Genomic DNA, 21799 nt, shown 5'->3' with positions numbered 1-21799 from the left:
GTTTAGATATTATACATGTCCTAGCAGGAACTATCACAGAAGAGATTCCCTCCATGGGAGAGAAGATAGTACCTGTCACCAGTTCTTGTAAGCTTTTATGTAATTTTTTTCAAAAACAAAAAAACAAAAAAACCAAAACCTTGCTGCCCTGTCTCATCAGGAACATGTTTTTAATTGATCAAGAGGCTTTTCTATCATGTAATCTAAGCCATTCAACTAAATATTGCAGTCCTGTTTCTGAATGGGTCTCTGTTCCTGCCTTGAACCTTTCTTCCTTAATCCAATCTATAACGTGTCAAGAGAACCTGTACAGCAAAAAGCACATTGGAAAACCACTCTAGGAAGCATGCATCAGCTTTGATGGTAACATCCTGGAGCCTACCCTTTTCCAGACACACTACAAACACTCATTTATGCATCACAGTGTTAGATTAGAAGCCAATTGTAGCATCATCTAAGTGTCCTTGCTAGAGCACCACCATGCAGTGGTTTAGTAGTAGCAATTTTTTTTTAAAGCTAGTTATGACACTCCCATTAAGACTATAACCAAGCAAATATCAACTTTAAATTTCTTTGTTAGAGTATTTTCTTCTCCTACCTTTTTCTGCTTTGAAACTCATTATACTTCAACTCATTTCATCCTGAACTCTTGAAAGGGATTGCAATACAGTAGTTTACAATAAATGTACACAAAAGTGAAAGGGATTTAAAAAAATCCCAATCAGATAAGAGGAAGGCTCACTGTGTCCAACCGAAGTTACTCAAAGCTGGATTTGCATAGGATTGTAGCCTTACTGTAACAAACTACCCACTGTCTCAGGCAGCTCTCAGAAAAGAGGACAGCATTAACTAGGTGGCCCTAGACAAATTTCTCAGTTTGCCTCATACTGACAGTGCTTCTCATCTAAGGCCCATTTAATACTTTTTTAAAAAAAGGCACCAACTGAGCACTCAAGCTGTAGGAGAAGTCGCAGAGTGCCACTCTTCCTCAACAATATCCCTGCCCCTATCCATTTGTGCAGTAGTTGCTAAATCAAGGTAAGTCACTTGCAGGTTATATAAATCACCAATTTACTTGTAGGTGCTTTAAAGATAACATATAGCCCAACAAAGAGACCAAGATTTCTTCTGACAATTAAAAAAACAAATTCCACTTAAAAGCAACGGAGCATCACAAGGCAAGGGTAGATTTCACAGGCCTTCTGCTATAAGTAGCCCCTCCCCACATACTCCTAGTTTATAGGCAAATACATGTTCAATAGTTTTGCTTGGTCAAAGGAATGAAACCAGTGTAGGATACTAGATTATCCTTGGAGTCTCCACCCCAGGAGGCTTCATGCTTACAGCTGGATAATGGCAAGCTATTTAGGGTAAGACCCAAATAGCTTGCCATTATGTAAGCACTGCCATCAAGCATCTTAACTTTGATACTGGGTAGACCAGATACAAGAGTGTGGGGGTGGGTGGGAAGAAGAGAACACACAACACATTTTTAAGCACTGACTTAAAAGTTTTATTAACTGTGGGTATTTTCAGTTCCACAGAATCTGCCAAGCAGAAAGTACATATTCTAGAGAAACATGGTGGGGTGGAGGGGTCAAAGAAAAGCAAATTGCATATGAAAAAATTAAAATAGGTTTACATTTTTTAGACAAAAATACTGCTGCAGACTGGCTAGAACACTGAAAAGTTTGTGGGTGAATTGGTGTAGCTTATATTTTAAGGTAGGAAGGTTCAAAGAAAAGGGAATAGTAACTACCTCTTATAAATATATCTATCATAGTTGCTCTCACATCCTCATTTTACATTTTCTCCCTTTGTATGGGAAGTTATCTGAATCCTTACAAAAGGAGAAAGCATTTAGATCTGAAAAGATGTCACCTTTTTTGTCAAATGCCACTCCATTAGAGGAATAGGGGAAGGGTCCTCTATTCTAACAGTGGCCAGCTTGACTAGCACAAAGCTTCCCAGCTCAGAGTTCAGGAGATACAAAGATTAAAAACACACTGCTCCTAGTGTTCTCTGATGCAGAGACTGAAAAACTTGCAGCCCTTCTATGGTGCTCATTCCTGAAGAAATAAAAAAAATCAGAAGCAGAAAACAGTGAGCTCCAAGTCACAGTGCTCGTTTAGAATGGTGCAATTAACAGACACGAGAGGAGTTTTAGTAACAACATACTGTTGATCCATTTACAGCTAGCATAAAGAACTGCAGGCATAAAAGGCCCCAGTGAATGTCTCTGCTGCACGTTCATTTGCTTCACTGGAGTTCGCACAACAGATATTCCCAGTTAATTGCACTCAATGATAATAAGCAAGTGTTTGAAAGCAGTATATAAGGGTACAGGGTGAGCTCGAGATGACATTGCCTTCCAGCCTGGAATATTAGTTCCCTTTTTGGTGTTTGGAGCATATTTCCAAGAATTGATTCATGTTCACCATTCCAGCAGAATAGAATTCTTTCCTAATGTGAAGGAGAAGTCAAGGAACCTGACAGGGTTGCCTCACAAAGCACAGAACAAAGTTACACAGGCTGGAGCCTAGGGTTCCAAGGTGGCCGCAGGAGAAGCTGAGCAGAGATACACTTGCAAGTGGAGATGAGGTGTAATCCAGCTTGCTGTGGAAGACTGCAGGAGTAGTGCTGTTTTTGCTTGGAGTAGACACATCTTCCAGTCTGCAGCACAATCTTTTTCTCCCAAATGAAAACCCGGTCCCATGGGGATTGGCTCTAGGGCTACACAATAGTAGAAGACAGCTTGCAGTGATCACCAAGATACATTTGCTGGCCTGGCCTTTTGGGTTGTATCTTTCCGAGGTGATAACATGGGTGCACCATGAGAAGCTGTGAAATTTGCCCCACAGTCAACATAATGATGGGTCTCCAGGGAACTCTGAGTTATGTAGCCAATGTAGGAAATCTTCACTGAAGTCCTGAGAGATGAAAGCAGGGAGAAAGAGAAGCCCCCTTAAAGTTGATTCAGTCATGCTTCAAGTTAACTTCTACCTAGATTTTGGAAGCAGTGGATTAATAGGGACCCTGCATCTGCATCTTTAAGTATACACACGTCCTGCCTCTAATGGGTGAAAAGCACATTAGACAGAACAAACAAGGAATAGCTTCCTGCAGCTCATCTCTTCCCTTAGCATGATACTCAAAGAAACCCCAGAGTAGTGTACACATCCAAGACCTTTCCTATGTAGTGCTTTGTGCTGGTGCAGACAGGGATCAAGAAAGGCCAGCTGCCAGGGCCCACAGATGCTTAAGACATCCATCAAGAGGAGACCTGACCCAGAACAAGTGGTAGTGGCATCCTGTTGCTGGCAGAGCAGCCCAGTGAGTTCAGGCAGCAAGACCCTTGTGCTGCACAAACATGCTGCTTGCCACAGTCCAACACTCAAGAGACCAGTGGGCGAGGGGGGGCAGGGGAATTAAGGAATACAGAAGTAATAGTTTTGTAAGGAAAGAGGCAGATTTGTTTCCTGGATTGGAGGCTGGCAGGAGATCTATTGCAGACCACAAGTCCAAAGACTCACAAAACCTGACAGCAGGTTATTTGCATTGGGAAAGAGAGGCCTGGACAGTGCCACAGCTGAAGATGACACTGCCTAGCAGCCCCATCCCCTAGCACACATACTACAATGGGGCACTGGAAAAACAACAAAACCCTCTATTCTACTACAGGCAGCAATACAGGAATCAATGTTATATGCATATAGTATACAGAGGACAGCTTTATGAGAAACTCCGCACTCATTTTGAATGAAATATTTGCCCTTCAGCCTATAAAGACATACAATACTCGAAATGGTCACAGCAGTGAAGGTGATGTTAAAGACAAAGCAGTGACCTTTTACATCTTTTTTTGTAAAGAGCTTTGGGGGCCTCATTTATACATCTAAACCTTTTCCCCCCTCAGCCGTTCAATTCGAGACCATGGAACAAAAGAAAAGGATTAACCTCTCTTTTCTTACAACCTTTTCAGTTAATTAAAAAAAAAATTTTTGAATACCTAATGATTCATATAATAACCCATCCAGTTTGACTCAGAGCTTGTAGGCAACATCTCTGAAATCAACAGCAGAGCAGAAAGAAGATTCCATGGCTGGGGCATTCGGTTTCAGTGGCTTACCCATCTCATGACTAGCAAAGTTAGAATTCATGAAAATGTGTTAAAAACTGCAGACTTTATACAGGTCTGAATTCAGCATTTTCTTGTGCACAATTCAGATCGCCTACACAAGCAATTTCTTTTCAACATGGAGTACACATAGTCCCTTCTGACACACAGCCCTTTACCACCACCCCTGCCCTTACGGTAGATCTTGGGTCTAGATTTTGGGTCAGGTAACTGGGGATGCACTCTAAGATGATAGGTGAATTTATTTGTGTATGGTTCCCTAATCCATTTCCAACATATAAGACAGAGCAGAACAAGAAGAAATACATACCTCATGAAAATCACAATGTTGTGCACTCTGATTTTGGGTAAAGTGCAAAAGAAACTACAAGAGACCAAGAAATGCATTGGTTAGAAATTTTAAGTAAGTAAAACAAAAAAAAAGAAACAGATGCTCAATGGAGGTGTCCTAACTTAATTTTCCTTCATTGCAGCCTTTGTAGGATGATAACCTTAATCAATACTGAACTCTTCAAAAGTATAACTGATTATCCAAGTTGAGTGCTACTCCTGGGAGCAATCATTGTAGGGATATTTATTATTTGAGCTTTTGTCTAAAGATAAATTTGTCCTCTTTCTGCAGAATAATGTTTTGAGCCCCCCCCCTCCCCAAAAGCCATCCTTTTGTTCACCTCTTTTGTCCACCAACTGACAGCTCCTCCTCAAGCACAGGCTTCTTTTATAGTTGCTATCCGAATAAAATTGGACACTTATAATTCAACAGAGCAATGCTTACTCAGTAGCCAGTTCTACTTTGTTCAATGAAGCTTACTCCCAAGTAAGTATACACAGAGGAGAGACACAGCAGCTGTATTGGAGAAAGTGTAATGGAACATAGCTCTAGTCCAAACATAGGTAAGTATAAATAAGTCCTTACTATACATAAGAAGAAGGTCCACCCATTTCAGCCTTCACTGTGAAATTCACCTGGAAAAGTACAACATAAGCAGACATTTTAGTAGACAACAGTCAAAGATGGCATATCCCACCCACCCAAGTCCCCAGCTCCATCTGAATAGAAAATAATGCTGTACCAGTTGGTCACTCAGGGGCTGGATACGGGTGACATTGTTAATCTGTTGTGTTCCGACAACAGTATTCATGTACTGCACTTGACTAGCCAAACTGGTCACTGCTACAGAGTAGAAATTGGAGTTTCTGATCCGGAGAGTGGCCTGCGAAGAGGATAAGAAATGCAACCGCAGAGTGTGAGTGGTTTTCACAGCCAACCTGTGAATTCAGCTGCATTAGCACTACGCACACTTGTGCATTACCGTAATGGCGAGGACAACAAGGGAGTTTTTCTCATCAAACCAAACTGTCACTACTTTGATACCATTGTCGTTCACAAGGACTGAATGTGGAAAGAGAAAGAAGATAACCAGCCCTGACACCAGGAGACACAGTAGCACTGACACCAAGACGTAGAGTTTCCTGTAGAAGACAAGATCAATTGTTCAGTCAATTTCCCTTTAACACACACACTTATTTAGCACCAACACTTTCCATCAAGACCAGTCTACACTATCTGGCAGCAGCTCTCCAATTTTCAGACAGCAGTTGTTCCAAGCCCTACCCAGAGATGCTAAGAACCGCACCTGAAATCTCCTGTATGTAAAGCACGTGGTCTTCCACCAAGTTATGACCCTTCCCCTTCTACTCTCTGTATCTGCTAGTGTACTCATATTTTGGTCCACAGCTCCAAAACATCATTTACAAAGAAATTATGAACTGACCATAAGGCATGGGGACTAACCATGGAGGCTAATGCCACCTCCTTACAGCGAATCTACCAGTGCTTCTCCCCCAGCAGCCTTGGTAGGTTTGCATGTATTACACAACAGCCCCTCTAACCACCCTATGGCATCTCTTGGTTTCCCTGGAGAGTAGTCACTCTTTTCACAGGACACACATCTGACTACAACAAAAACGTTTCTTTCCATCACAGCCTGAAAATGGCAAACATGACATTTTTGTTCCTTCTGTGACAATCTGGGGTTAACAAGGCCCCATATAGTCTGAGGCTGCAATCCTCAGAGTGTCACATACAAGACTTATGATGCCAGTTAATCTCACTCCTCAGTATCTAATCTCATTGGACAGATGGAAGATAAAAGCCAAGGATAGATATTTGTAGTTTGAAGGAGACTTGGGGCAATGTCAGCTTTATATCTGTAGCACAAACCCAATTGGAACAAAGCAGCTTTAAGGGTAGCCAGCTACAATTGCCATTCACAGTTTTATGCACACAATTTATTTAAGCCATTTCTGTCCAGCCCACAGGTGTACACATCGCATATATGCAACATTGGGTAGAAATGGCTTAATTAAGTCCAAGATGTGAAGTAGAAGTGTACATTGGTCAGAAAGCTCATTTACATTACAAATGCCTTTCCTCAGCTCTCTTCTATTAACAATAAAGAAATTCCTTGAGCGCCTGTTTAAGTCTCTGTGTTAGAACACCCTCAAAATGTAAGTTCTGTTGACAACAACAAAACTGGCTTCTATGTCAAGTAGTTTAGGAAGCACATTAGAACTCCTACTTTGCCAACACCAGAATTCATCAAGTAATGTGGAGTCAAACGAGCGACTGTGGATTGTTTTAGCACCTGCCCTCATAGAACTGGGGAACATTTCAATAAAAAAAAAGTACTTCTTCTCACCTTTGTTCTCTTTCTGCCTTTACTGAGTGAGGCTTCAAACCCCACTTTCTGAAATGAGATCTGATAACAAAGTACTGTATATGAAACCTCTTTTTTACAGCCTCTTTTTTCTTTAAGAAGTCCTCTCCTGTTTGGACAAGCCCCAAAGTCTCAAGTCTATTTATATTTTCCATATATCTTATGGTGACCACTATCAAAATCAGTGGTTCTAGTATTCTGAGGCAGCTCTACCAGACTGATTCAGAGGCAGCTCCAGTATTCAATACATTTCTACTAGATGGATAGCTTGGTTTCCCTGGAGAGTAGTCTGTCCTTCCAGCAGACCAGAGCTACCAAAAGGAAAAGGATCCTCAGCATCAAAGTAATTTCCTTTCCTCACCTCCCCCAACCACACTCAGATTAAACTGCTGCTCCTGAGGAATGCAGAATTAGAATCAAGCCTGTATTAAGTACCCAAGTTCAAGCAAACATAGTAAACACGACATCTTTTCCCAGCAGCTAATGTCTTAGCTCCCACATCTCTGTCCAAAATGTGGAGACAGACTATAGGAATAGAGTTTGATTACTTTGTACTTACGTCCTTTGGGGCTTTAACCGCTGGTCATGGTATGGTATGAGAGCTACCAATTCATTAACTTGCTCTAGAAAAAGAATACAAAAATTACCTGCATCAGATTTTCTCCATGATATAGGTTGTTTTCAGTGCACAGAGATGCAACAATGGCTTTTTAAAAACAAGAACCATACAATAAATCCCACATAAGAGAATAAGAAAAATAAATCCCACATAAGAAGAGAATCTACTGAAGAACAGAATGACAAAGACCTAAGGAAAAATGTGAATCAAGGAAGAGACAGTGGTCGTCAACAACAACAACAACAACAACAACAACAACAACAACAACAACAACAACAACGGAAGCAGAAATATAAAGTACTGAGCAGAGACCTTTGAGCTTGGGCAGTGAGGAGAACTGTGGCAATTTTGGTATGGGCACTTTCAATGAAGCATCAATGGCAGAAGAAGCTAGAGTATATAGAAGATCAAAAGTAGATGAAGAGAGAAAATAAAGACTGCAGAAACAAACAGCACATCTCGAAGAGTTTGGAGACAAAAACGTAGAAGGAAAACTAGGCAACAGCTGTAAAGAGAAGATGGTCAAAACTTGTTTTTGTTAGAAATAAGGACATCATCAAATACATAAGCTGCAGAGTGACGTAACATACAGTGGGCAGGAGCATTCTAAGAAGCAGTTAACCTGTCAATCATCTGTGACAGTTAACTGCATCTGTTTAATTGACTTTACCTGAACTTCTAGAGATGGACATGCTTTGAGCTCTTTCAGCAGGTAGCACCGATAACCTGTTCTACGCCTGTAATCCTTCGTTGTCCCCTCCAACAAGCAGGGTGTGAACTCTGTGTGACCTCTTCTCTGAGCCCAGCGCAGAAACAGTGGAGAAAGGCTAGAGGACCAGAGGGAAAACTATGCCTATAGAGAGCCATGTGCAGCAACTGGTAATGCTGTGCGCAAAGGCCAGAGACCTATATAAAGCTCAGTTCAGCCAGTCTGCAGTGTAGAGTTCAGTCAGCTTGAGAGACTGCTAGAGCCCATCTATGAAAGTGTCTACATATCATCTGTAGGAGCCTAGGATCATAAGTAATTGGCATAAAATTGACGTTTATGTATGGTTCCATTCCATTCCTCGGTTAATAAAGTGTTTTGTCCAACTTACCTGTTTGGTCTCGTGGATTTCTTGACTCGATCGATTCTTAAAGGAACTCTCAAACCAAGATAGATAACCTCAGTTACATTTATGTGGTCAAAGTTGTCAGAACCTCTGGTCCCAAACCAGATGCTATACAAATAAGTGTTTGAGAACTGGAAGTAAAGTATTTGATCTTTTACCTCAGCTTCAGTTTTTATTCCTTATGTGCATCATTCTGTCCTAACAACAAACAGCCTGTTGATAGTTAAGTCAATTTTTATTACAAGAGGAACTTTCTTCTCACTGTGCAGCTGTACTCTGCTTACCAACCACTCCAATGGGTTATGGGCCCTGACCCACGCTCTACATCAGAGTAGAAAAGTTTTTAGATAAACTGAAAGTTTTCCTGAAAGCTGTGATTGCTTACAAATTTTTGTGCTGAGCCACACCAGTTGAACTAATAATGGTACAACGAGGACAGAGAAGATTAATTTTTCCACTGCCTAGAAAAATAAATACTAAAGCGTTTCAGAAGTGGAAGTTCAGAGTTAGAGTATATCTAGAGGTGCACAAAGCCTTGATTAAATTGGATGAGGACTGTCCAAGCAAAGATGAAATCCCACAATGGAAAGCTGCAGATGCTAGAGCAAGATCTATTATAATAAAGTCACTAACTGAGAGAGGACCAAGTTTTCCTTGCAACATGTCACAAGCAACAAATGATCAAACTCAGAATGCAATTTTCAAGCGAGAGACTTTTAAGCCATGTCTGCCCAACGTTGCATATACGCAACAGGGATCAAATGCATACACCTGTATGGGTAGGGCAGAAATGGTTTAAGCTTAAATCAACCAAAGAGAACAAATAAAATTTGGTTCATGGACTCGGGAGCTTCTAGTCACAACTCCTCAGAGAATTTTTCCAGAAGCTGGATGTAACCGCAGGAAAGTTATCCGTAGCAAACATTAGAGATCAAAGGAAAAGGTCAAGGAGCATTAAAATATAATGCAAATGGAAGAATTGTCAGTACAATCGCCAGTAATGAATTCTTTGTTAAGTGTTTCACAACTGGATAACTAAGGATACTTGGATCTGTTCTCCAGCTGTAAATGCACTATAACAATGATGAACTGATTGCTCAAGCCTTTCAGCATGAAGGTGTCTATGAATTAGATCCAGTGCATGATCAGGTGATGTCTACCAAAGATGACTGCAAGCAGGAACATCTTGATCTTTGGCATGGATGTCTTAGACACAGAGACCCAAATGCAATCTTAGACATACAGAGAAAGAAACTTACAAAAGGTATGAAAAAACCACGTGAAAGTCGTGGAGACAGATGCACAGAAGAAAAGGACAATTCTTTCCACAGAGGAATGAGCCATGTACCAATAAACCATTAGAACTGATTCACAGTGACTTACATGGGCCTTTCCAAGTGCCATCAATAGGGAAGAATAAGTATATTCTGACTTTTGTAGATGATTATTCAAGTTACACTGTGATTTATTTACTGAAGAACAAAAATGAAACATGATCAAGTACATGGTTGCTGTAAGCAACAGGCCTGGGAGAAATGGTGGGGTTAGACCAGGACAACTCATTGAGTGAGACAGAGAGAAAAAAGGAAAGGGTTGAGAGAGGTGTTGAAGTCCAAACAGCTGGAAGAGGCAGTAAGGGGTGAGATCTCCCTACCTCTAAGCAGATGGTTTCAGTGTTGACATTAAAGGAGAAAACAAAGTCTTGAACAAAGAGAGGGTCTTAGGAAGGCATTAAAGTTAGAGAAGAGGCCCTTGCAAGTTTTAGAGTTACAGCCCAATCCTGAGCTGCCTGCAGCGCCCAAGTCCGACAGCTCCGTGGAGGGCTGCCACCAGATCCTGCACCTCCCGCGCTACAGCGGGTTGCTCCTTGGGAGAAGGGGACATTTGTCCCCTTCCCCCAAGTAAAGGCAGCAGCCCCGCAATGGGGCTACTCATTTTAGCAGCAAACAAAAGGCGCTCATGTAGTACGCGCAGCCCTGCACAAGCACCTTGGATCCTGCAGAGCTCGGCTCCGTGGATCCGTCTCACTCCCTCCCCCAACATGCCTCCTGCCTGCCCCCGGCCACACCTCCCCCTCCCCGGAATGCCTCCCCCACGCCCCCGGCCACACCCCTGCCTCCTGCTCGGCAGCCCGGCAGTCTGGGAGACCACTGAGCCGCAGACTCAGGGCAACTGCCCTGCACTAGTCCAGCACCAGCCAGAGCTGGGCTAGCTCTGGTGGGAGACCGGCAGTGAGCCCCGCAAACATGCCTTATGGCACGTTTGTGACCGAGGTCCACGGCACAGAGCCATGCTGTGGACCTCAGGATTAGGCTCTCAGTGCAGATAAGGGAGATGTAGTGGTGATGTTTGGCTAAGTACACAGCAGAGGAGGAAAGAATGAATGCACATATGAATTTATTTACAGGAGTTATTCTGGGCCAGTGTTTCTCAACTAGTGGTAAGGATACCACCAGTGGTACTTGAGGTGGTGTCTGGTGGTACTCACAGGACACCTGCTGCCTAGCAGTAAGACTAGGATCACAATGCAACAAACAGCAGTAGGAGGCTTGGCAAGCAGAGCTCCAAAGCATGCTTTTCTGCACTCGAAAAAGCCCTCCCGTTCACACTGAGCCTCTTACTGGTGTTTGTCACGTCTCATCTGGCCTCCCAACTCAGAAGTAACTGATGGTGATGTCATCACCAGTTACTTCCAGTGGTACTTCGAATAGGTGGACCATGTGAAATGGTACAGTGGAGGACAAACCTTGAGAAACACTGTCCTAGATCTTTTATTCATTTAGCACAAACAGAGATTGAGGAGTGAATAAGTCTATAGCTAGAATTATAATTGTCCAATATCCCCTAAATTTAACAGCTCAAATAGGAAACAAAGAAAAAAGATGGAAACTAGTACTGAACACTGTAATAAACTTAAGAGCAGAAGGTGGTTCAGAGACCCCTGGGGAACTTTCAGTCTAAGAAAGGAAACGGAAACAGAAGAACATATAATGAGAGAACTCACACAGTTGTGACAGAGATTCTAGAGTTAGGCTCTCTGAACTGCTGATGTAGAGTTTACTTAGTGATTTTTAAAAATCTGCAATTTGAAGGAGCTGGAAAGGGTATTCTGCCTCATCAGAAAGAGCAGGCAACATAAGGCATTTTCTCAAACGCAGCCACATACAATGGTAGCATCAAGTCTAATATATTAAAAATAAAATATTGAAATGAATGTGGACCCACCTGAAATTGGCTCATGACCTACCTAGTGGGTCCCGACTCACAGTTTGAGAAACACTGCTCTAAACACTACAGTACACTTGCTCTTAGTAATGAGTACATAGTTAGGATGGAAGGGAAAAAAGCTGATGCACTTGGGGTGAATCAAACTCTCAGGTGGACTTAAGCTTTTTATGAGACACAAAAGAATGCATGGCAAGAAGAGGTCCAAAGACAATCCAGTCCAACCATTCAACTGAATCAGGATTTTCTGGGCTTCAACCATCCTACTGATGAAAGTTTTCATCAAAGAGAGGGGGTGTAACAGCAGCAAACTGTAAACACCATGCCAGGGTGTTTTTTTAAAAAAAATACTTTTTAATTTTATTAAAAACACAAAGCATACATACACAATTAAAAAACACATTAAAAGTTGTATGGCAAATGTGGAGATTCTCAAACAACATTTCTTATTCTACTACAAACTCATACAAAAAATTATCAAACTTTAAGAATCTCTACCTATTCTGAAATACCTATTCCACACATGTTCTAAAGGGGAAGGAATTGGCTTAGTACAAATAAAGCTAGAGAGATCAAAGAAGTGTACCTCAACACAGGTTGGAAGGAAAGCTCTCAAGGTCACCAGCCAGTTGGATCAAGAAGAACATTTTCTTATATAATTATTGCAGACATGCACAGAGGGAAAAGTATAATACAAGAAGCAAGGAAATATTAAAGAGAGGATGCTGAAGAAGCAAGGTATTGCAAGAGACTTACACTACACCTGGAAGGGGAAGGAGGGCAGCATTACCTGTGGGGATGCAGCCAGTGCCTTGGCAGGTGGGGCAAGTAATGCTGTCTCGTCCAGTGAACTCCACATATGGGAATCTGGCAATGTCTTCCTTCCGATCTCCGTTGTCCAACAAGTCCTCATCTTCCTCTATCTGCCGCTTGGAGTAATGGGAATGACAGCCGATGGACTGCAAAGACCCCATTGCAACAGCCGGGGAGGGGAGAGAGGCATAGATCCTGGAATTAAAGGGCAAAGCAAGAAGGACAAACTATGGCACTTCAATCAAAGCTTAAACGTATACACAGAAACTGTTCATGAAGGTAGTCAATGGAAGACAATTTTCCTAAATTTCAATCAAACTCAGGTTCTTTTGACAGTGCAACCATACCATACTAGAAACTATAGAAGGGCCATTGAAATTCAAAAACATGAAAACAATATAAACAAAACAGAAGAGACTCTCAGTCTAAGTAGTGCCTGGCTTCTAGCACTCAAATATACTAGAATTAAAAAAAACAACTTTGAGAAACCTATACAAGAAATTGTGGTAATGAAAAAGAAACACACACAAGAAAAAGAGTGTTAGTATGCCTTTAAAAATTCAAGTAGGAACTGGCTGTTAAGCCAGTAGCCAAGTAACAGATAAGAGGATACGAATTATTTGTAACCCCCTGAAGATGCTTTCCACAGTTTAAAGTAAAACACTGGGACTAGATCCTACAGTGTGTTTTAATTCATGGCTTAGACTAGACTTGAGCAACATGTTAATCTATGTTTTCCTAGTGTTGGGCTGCAACCCTCTGCGTAGGCGTGACTTGGATTGCACTACTAAGACTCCATTAGCTACTTCCCCCCTTCTGACCATATAGCACAGCAACCCCTTTCTCTGACACCACACCTTTTGGAACTATGAGATGAAACTCTCTTCTTGGTGGCAGTGCTAGTTGGGCACACTTACTAAAGGGTAAACCCCACTGCAATCCGTCTAGGGCAGTGGTCACCAAACTTTTTAGAAGCTCTAGAGGCAGCTACCTGATTTATAAATGCCAAGGTGTGTAGCTATAATAACCATGATTGGGCAGCAGTGCCTCCCACTAAGTAACAGCTTGTTTAACCCTTGATGCACATAGCCTAATCTGCCCCGTCAATTTCACAACCCAACAAAAACTGGGTCATGAACCACTGGTGGGTTCTGGACCCACGGTTTGGGAACCGCTGGTCTAAAGTGACCAGATACAAAGGGGGACAGAGTGCGTGAACCTTTAACCCAGTGATTTTCAACCTTTTTCATCCCACAGCACACTGACTAAAGGTTCTAAATTGTCAAGGCACAGCATCAGTATTCTGACAATTGACACTATGCTGTTAGTTGGGGATTCACATCCCCCAATGACCCTCCCCCAAACTCCCATGGCACACCTGCAGACCATTCACGGCACACCAGTGTGCCAAGGCATAGTGGCTGAAAATGGCAGCTTTAACCATTGCATAGTAGAGGGAATGCTGGCAGGTGCAGCTCCACAGGGAGGAGTTTAGAGCCCAAGCCTAGGCAGGTCTCCTCAGAAGTAAATCTCACTGGGGCTTTCTCCTAGGTAAGTGTGGACAGGCTTGTGGTCTTCAGAAGCTGCACCTGCCAGCATTCCCTCTTCAATGCAGTGCTTACAGGTACAGGTACAGGCCTTTGCACCTGGTCCCCCTTTGCACCTGGTCACCCTAATTCAGCCAGACTTTCCTCTTCTGATTAAGGCTGCAATCCTGTCCACACTTACTTGGGAGTAAGCTCCACTGACTATAATGGGACTTACTTCTGAGGAGACATGCCTAGGATTGCACTGCCAGCAGCGCTGGGCAGGCAGGCGAGAGAGGTTCAGGCTGCAACCCTAACCACACTTTCCTGGGAGTAAGCCCCATTGAACACCATGGGGCTTACTTCTGAGGAGACACGGCTAGGCTGGTGCTCTGGGTCCTGCCCGCGAAGAGCCTGCAGTCTGAGCCCCCAGCCATGGCTTGCCTCAGAGGGCAGCAGGACCCCCTTCCACCTACCCTGCCCTTGCCAGGCAAGACCAGGCTCCCCCCACTGACACACGTCCACCCTCCAGGGAGACTCACCTCCTCCGCCCACGGCCGCCACCACCTCTGTAACCCCCTTTCAACAGCTCTCTCTACACTGTTTACGCAGGAGGCTGGGCGTCTCTATGACAGCGCGTGACGCCAACTAAGGGGCGTGGCCATGACGGAACCACGCCCCTCCCTCTGCTGACCGACGGTCTATTATCCCGTCAATCCCTCCTCCCGTAACGCAAGCAGCGCTTCTTTCCCAGTGCGCATGCGCATGATGAACACAGAGCTATAAAGCAGCTAGAGTGACACACAGGCAGATATGAAGTCAAAGCTGTGATTAGCCGATGCTGGCCTTCATTCTCAACAAGCCCTGTGATTTAAACATTGCAAGTGCCCTCACGTATAGTAAGATCTAAGTTAAAGAGAGGCGGAGCTCCTGTCTTCGTGCTACCTCATCCTTGAGAGTCTATGACACTCTGGTGCCCAATCAGAGCTACAGCAAAATCTAGGGCAGTCACTTATTAGCTTCAAAGGGCATTTTAAATTTTTTAAATGATAACCTGGAAGTACCATGTTAACAATGGGATGCGTCACTCATGCCTTTTCCTTCCTCTGCAGTGCTGAGTAGCTGCTCGTAGGCAAGGCGCAGGGGTGCTTGTCTACTGCGCATGTGCAATAGACGTCCCAGAAGTGGAGAGAGAGGTGCAGTAATGCTTGATAGGAAGGTACTAAGAGTTCAATGGTAAGAACATAAGAACAGCCCCACTGGATCAGGCCATAGGCCCATCTAGTCCAGCTTCCTGTATCTCACAGCGGCCCACCAAATGCCCCAGGGAGCACACCAGATAACAAGAGACCTCATACTGGTGCCCTCCCTTGCATCTGGCATTCTGACATAACCCATTTCTAAAATTAGGAGGTTGCGCATACACATCATGGCTTGTACCCCATAATGGATTTTTCCTCCAGAAACTTGTCCAATCCCCTTTTAAAGGCATCCAGGTCAGATATCATCACCACATCCTGTGGCAAGGAGTTCCACAGACTGACCACACGCTGAGTAAAGAAATATTTTCTTTTGTCTGTTCTAACTCTCCCAACACTCAATTTTAGTGGATGTCTCCTGGTCCTGGTGTTATGTGAGAGTGTAAAGAGCATCTCCCTATCCACTCTTTCCATCCCCTGCATAATTTTGTATGTCTCAATCATGTCCCACCTCAGGCGTCTCTTTTCTAGGCTGAAGAGGCCCAAATGCCGTAGCCTTTCCTCATAAGGAAGGTGCCCCAGCCCAGTAATCATCTTAGTTGCCCTCTTTTGCACCTTTTCCATTTCCACTATATCCTTTTTGAGATGTGGCAATCAGAACTGGACACAATACTTCAGGTGTGGCCTTACCATCGATTTGTATAACGGCATTATAATATTAGCCGTTTTGTTCTCAATACCTTTCCTAATGATCCCAAGCATAGAATTGACCTTCTTCACTGTCGCCGCACACTGGGTGGACACTTTCATTGACCTGTCCACCACCACCCCAAGATTTCTCTCCTGATCTGTCACAGACAGCTCAGAACCCATCAGCCTATATCTAAAGTTTTGATTTTTTGCTCCAATGTGCATGAATTTATACTTACTGACATTGAAGCGCATTTGCCATTTTGCTGCCCATTCTGCCAGTCTGGAGAGATCCTTCTGGAGCTCCTCACAATCACTTCTGGTCTTTACCACTCGGAAAAGTTTGGTGTCTTCTGCAAACTTAGCCACCTCACTGCTCAACCCTGTCTCCAGGTCATTTATGGTTGAAGAGCACCGGACCCAGGACAGATCCTTGGGGCATGCCGCTTTTCACCTCTCTCCATTGTGAAATTGCCCATTGACACCCGCTCTCTGTTTCCTGGTCTTCAACCAGTTCTCAATCCAGGAGAGGACCTGCCCTCTAATTCCCTGACTGTGGAGATTTTTTCAGTAGCCTTTAGTGAGGGACCGTGTTGAACGCCTTCTGAAAGTCCAGATATATAATGTCCACTGGTTCTCCCACATCCACATGCCTGTTGACCTTTTCAAAGAATTCTAAAAGGTTTGCGAGGCAAGACTTACCCTTACAGAAGCCATGCTGATTCTCTCTCAGCAAGGCTTGTTCGTCTATGTGTTTTGAGATTCTATCTTTGATTAGGCATTCCACCATCTTACCTGGTATAGCTGTTAAGCTGACCGGCCTATAGTTTCCCAGGTCCCCCCTCTTTAAAGATCGGCGGCGTCACATTTGCTATCCTCCAATCCTCTGGCACTATGGCCGTTTTGAGGGACAACGGTATGCATGTCTACTCAGAAGTCAGTCCCATTAGAGGCAATGGGGCTTACTCCCAGGAAAGTGTGGACTGGATGGTAGCCTCCGAGCCCAATCCTATGCATGTCTGCTCAGAAGTAAGTCCCATTATAGTCCATGGGGCTTACTCCTAGGTAAATGTGGATAGGATTGCAGCCTGAAGGCTGCAATCCTATCCACCCTTACCTGGGAGTAAGCCACATTGACTCCAATGATATTTACTTCTGAGTAGACATGTATAGGATTGGGGTCTAAGGTGATCTACTCTCTGCAGTGCTGGTTTTCTACTCACAGGGAGTTTTTTTTTTTTGCATAGCGGAGAATGCATGGTGCTCCTGCAGCGTGAAGTGGTACAGCCCGTGCTTTGTGCAAAAATTACTTCTTATCCTACACATAACTGGAGAAGAGAGTGGGCTTTTTTTTCAGTCAATGGTTTAGGATTAGGGATTGCCACCCACATTTGATGCAGTGGGCTCTAGTCCACATCAGTTTATATGAGTAGTTGCCAACCCATGGCACACATGCCACTAGTTGCACATGGACACTTTCTAAACAGCATGTGCAAAAGAGCCGTATACAGCCAGGTAGCACCCCTGAATGCCTTGCACCAGAAACACAAAGCCCATGCAAAGCTCCAAGGTGACCAGCCTGAATGCAGTGAGTGGCCCTCACTTTAATGTATGCAGTTGCCCTGAATGGATCACCACCTTTTCAACTGCTAATAGTTGGTAATAGCTCCTCCACACTGTGGAGCTTACCCCCAAACACCATCAGGTGCAAGCTCCATAAAGTTCCATAGCTAGGCCTACCAACATGGGCACAAGATGGCAGTAGCTGCAGCAGCATGGCACTAGATAACGGCAGGCACACAGCCTTCAAAATGGCATGGCAACACTGGGTGATGTGCAGAAGCAGCGACAGGTACAAGGAGTTCATGGCAGCATTGCCCACCACAGAGCCCCCCCCCCCAACAAACGACTAGGGTGGGAGGCAGGTAACTCAAGCCTCAAATTGGCAGCACCTGATGTAGCAGCAGCCTCAAGGTAAGCCAGGTGCAAGCCTCCGAGGAGACTCATAATAAGCTATCCTGTATGTGGTCCGTTTTTGATCAAAAGGTTGTTATACAGCGTATACCTGTATACAGAAATAATTGAGAATATAATTTGTATATCATTTCTGGAAACTGTGGGAGGGTGTGCTACATTAAGGTGGAGTGGTATGTTCAAGATTTTCTACATAAAAAGTGGCACATAGTGTGCTGTGCTGCGGATTGGCCACCCCTGCTTTATACCCCTTTAAACATGTTAGTCTTTAAAGTGTCCAGACGGTTTGGTTGTTGTTTTTTATTTTATTTATTTATTTATTTTTACAGTTCATGTATGCTAATTCCTCTGCAAAGGAAATTAAACTTATGTCAAGTTTCCCACTTCTCTCTAGCAGCTCAGCTCCTGAGAATTTCATTCTAAATTCAAAGGGTACTGCTTGGGAAACTTCAGTCATACTTAGGAGACTTCAGACATAAACAAGTTCTAAGGAAAGTAATAGAAGCGACAGCATGTCATGAGGTCATGATATAAGCCAAAAGTAGCAGATAGTGATAGTTTACCACACTCCAAAGAGGTTGAATTGACAGGCCAGTCACTGCAGAAATAGACTTTGGTTGACTTGAGCATTTCATGTTCCTAGTCACCAAGTTCAGTGCAGTTCCCCTGAACTTTCATTAGATGGCACCAGACAGTAGGGAAAGCTCTCTTTTTCTGCAACTTTTTTGAAATGAGCCAAGGCTGACTTGATTGATTGCCTAAATTTATAAAAAGGTTTGGCAGTACAGCATCAAAACAATCCTGTATGCCCCAAAGTACATGTGTATTTGGAGTGAGATCTTGTTCTTACTTGCCTGGAAGTCAAGCTTAGCTTCGTAGAAAACATTTGATTTGTCACTTGAAGTGGCAAACTTTAAGGAAATGTTGACACTATCTCCCATGAGCCTCAATACGATTCATCCATCTTCTTTATAATTTTTTATATTTTCTACATTTTATGATTTTCTGTAAGCTGCTTTGGGTCGCTGTATGGAAAAGTGGGATAAAAATTCAGTAAGTAAGTAAGACTGCAATCCTATTCACACTTTCCTGGGAGTCAGCCCCATTGACTATAGTGGAACTTCTGAGTAGACATGCACAGGATTGGGCTCTTAGGGCCCCATCCTATACAATTTTTCAGCACCAGTGCAGCCACAATGCAGCCCTGAGGTACGGGAACAAATGTTCCCATACCTTGAGGAGGCCTCTTTGACTGCCTCCCCAACACAGGAAGCAGTGCATATCCCATTGGCACAGCAGCACCAGCACTGGAAAATTGGATAGGATTGGGCCCTTTGTAAGTAAGTAAATTTTTCAAAGAAAAAGGAAGTATTGTAACAGAATATACACCTTTTGGGGGGCATGCCAAAGAACAAGTATTCTTTGCTATTACCAATGAGATTACTAAGAAATCACCCAAGTTTTGGATATGGCTATCTTTCTTTTAAATAAATAACATCTGAAATAAAGAAATAGAGATTGATTTTCACTGGAATCCAGCACCAGATTCAGGGCCTCATATGTGTTCCAATAATAAACGTTCCAAACTTGATAGATCAGGTGAGATCTATCTGAAAGATTTCTCAAAAAACAGTATTTTGTGTCATTCATCTCAAAGCCATTTATTTATTTTTCTCAGATTTCTGAGAGCCGAGGCACACTTTTTGTTCTGATTTAAAATCAGAGGTTCACTTCGTTCTTAGAGCTCAACAGGCTAACTTTCAGAATGTGGAAAAGTAAGAATACTCCACTCACAGAGGAGCCCTCCATGCCCCGTGTCTGGCTACATCACTGATCTTGATATGTCCTGACTTGTAGAAAATCACTCTATAGTGGCTATTTGCAACCTCTTTAATCTCACAGTACACTGACAAGGCACTAAAATTTTCAGGGTACACCACCTGTTTTTTGACAATTGACAAGGCACACTGTGCTGCGGGGGTGGGTGGGGGCTCACATCTCAAATGCCCCTACTAATAAATGACCCTCCCCCAAATTCCCACAGCACACCAGCAGACCATTTGCAGCATACTGGTTGAAAACTGCTGCTCTATAGCAATGACATGTACAGACTAAAAGGGCAGCCTCCTCTGTTAAGTAATTCTGCTGTATACCAGGAGTGATTAGTAGATCAAATCACACCTGATAAAGAGGTTAGGCAGAATTAGCTACTGCTACATTGAAAGTTCTTCTGGAAAATGTAAGACTTGAAATTAAGGGGGCATATGTGCTCTGCTCACCAGCTCAATTATTTTCACCATGGCCACAGTTTTAGGGTCATAACTGTGCTGTTCCTCAAGACAGTTACTAGTTCATTTCCCATAATTGTATCTATCTAATTACATTTATATCCTACCTTTCTTCCATCTTGGAATTCAAGACATGGAGTTCATGCAGTTCCCAGGCAGTGTCCCATCCAGGAACCAAGCAGATTCAAAACTACTTAGCTCTAACAAGGGGGAGAAATAATGTGCCTGCAGACCAGACACAGACCCAGTAAATTTACTAATAGTAAATGGTATCATTCCCAAAGGACTTATGGGGAAAAACCGACAACTGACAGCCACTCAGAGAACCAGCACCACTGCCAGGAAGGCTGACCTTTGGCCAAATCGCCAAAATTCCTTAACCAAGGCTGCAATCCTAACCACACTTTCCTGGGAATCAGCCCCACTGAACAAAATAGGACTTACTTCTGAATAGACCTGGTTAGGATTGTGCCCCAAGTTTGCTCCCTGTAGGTGAGGCAGCAATACTGGGGGGGGGGGGGGGTTACTTTCACTCCAGAATTAGCTATCCTCAGTAGAGGTGTTTAGGCATTGGTAATGCCAGAGTACTAAGGCATTCAGCAAGCAGCCTCTCTTGTGAGTGGGTAGCGTTTAATTATTTTATTTATTCTTTGCTCAAGGCACAGTGTTTGGAAATTCCTGCACCAAACGTGGATGCATGTTTTGGCTTGAGGATGAGTTCCTGGTGTCAATGAGTTCATCAGTTCTGAGAACTGCCAGTGGTGGGAATTAAGTGGTGGGAAACCAGTGGTGGGAATTAAGATCCAAGTTAAAGCATATTATTTACTGTGTACCTGACAGCAGTGGAACCCTCCTCTGAAGAGCTGGTTGGCAGGCTGCAGTCCACTATGTACGGCAGTCCTGTATGGCTTGACCAGATAATTTATGCTTCCTAATTTCAACCTCCTTCCCTCAGAGATATTGTTGGGTAAACAACCCAACCACGGCTTGACATCCAAATCTAAAGATAGAAAATTACAGAGACGGCTGCCAGGGAAAACACAGGCTCTAGAAACAGAGAAGACAAATCACCCAACCTTGCGTGGTTGATTGAGAGAAGGAAACAAATTGTAAAATGCTTAAAAGGGCAGGAATGCAGGTGGCAGCTATTGCCTAACAAATCGGACAAAACAACTGTCCTGAACACGTTATCATTAGTTGATGCCCCGGTTCCAGGTTTTGGAAGCACTTCAGGTAAATCTCAGTGGTCCCACTTGCCACCCAGAGGGAGAAAGCAACTGAGCAGATGGCACCACTTGCCTGAGTGACTAGGGAACAGCCACAGGCAGTTCTGGTCAGCCATGGGCTCTTCTGGGACCTCAGCAGCTGCCTGAAAATGTCAACCTCTGACACTGAGTTTATGATCACTCTGTATTTTGTTCCAAAAGCAAAATATCAGCCCTTTGCTATGATGTTCCTCATGTTCTTTCTTAGGAGCAATTCAGACATACTGCTG

General features: G+C 43.5%; 1 protein-coding gene across 3 annotated transcripts; it reads right to left on the bottom strand.

Annotated features, from left to right (window-relative positions):
* Positions 1–1489: 1489 nt before the first annotated feature.
* Positions 1490–21208, bottom strand: TMEM106C (transmembrane protein 106C). Of its 3 annotated transcripts, none has more exons than XM_066616532.1 (8): positions 21138–21208; positions 12605–12822; positions 7418–7481; positions 5452–5611; positions 5212–5352; positions 5055–5104; positions 4449–4502; positions 1490–2930 (listed from the first exon to the last, which is right to left on the bottom strand). In XM_066616532.1, exons 2-8 carry the CDS (start codon positions 12786–12788, stop codon positions 2765–2767), a joined length of 819 nt encoding a protein of 272 aa, XP_066472629.1. In that variant the 5' UTR covers positions 12789–12822; positions 21138–21208; the 3' UTR covers positions 1490–2764. The 3 variants fall into 3 exon arrangements, with proteins under 3 accessions (XP_066472629.1, XP_066472628.1, XP_066472630.1); XM_066616531.1 differs by lacking the exon at positions 21138–21208 and adding an exon at positions 14696–14779; XM_066616533.1 differs by lacking the exon at positions 21138–21208 and adding an exon at positions 14696–14779 and having other exon boundaries at positions 2847–3003.
* Between the last annotated feature and the right edge of the window lie 591 nt (positions 21209–21799).

Source organism: Tiliqua scincoides, chromosome 2 (genome assembly GCF_035046505.1).
Source record: "Tiliqua scincoides isolate rTilSci1 chromosome 2, rTilSci1.hap2, whole genome shotgun sequence".
Classification (NCBI taxonomy): domain Eukaryota; kingdom Metazoa; phylum Chordata; class Lepidosauria; order Squamata; family Scincidae; genus Tiliqua; species Tiliqua scincoides.
The sequence above is the reverse complement of the archived record's forward strand: the minus strand, read 5'-3'. Positions and strand labels throughout refer to the sequence as shown.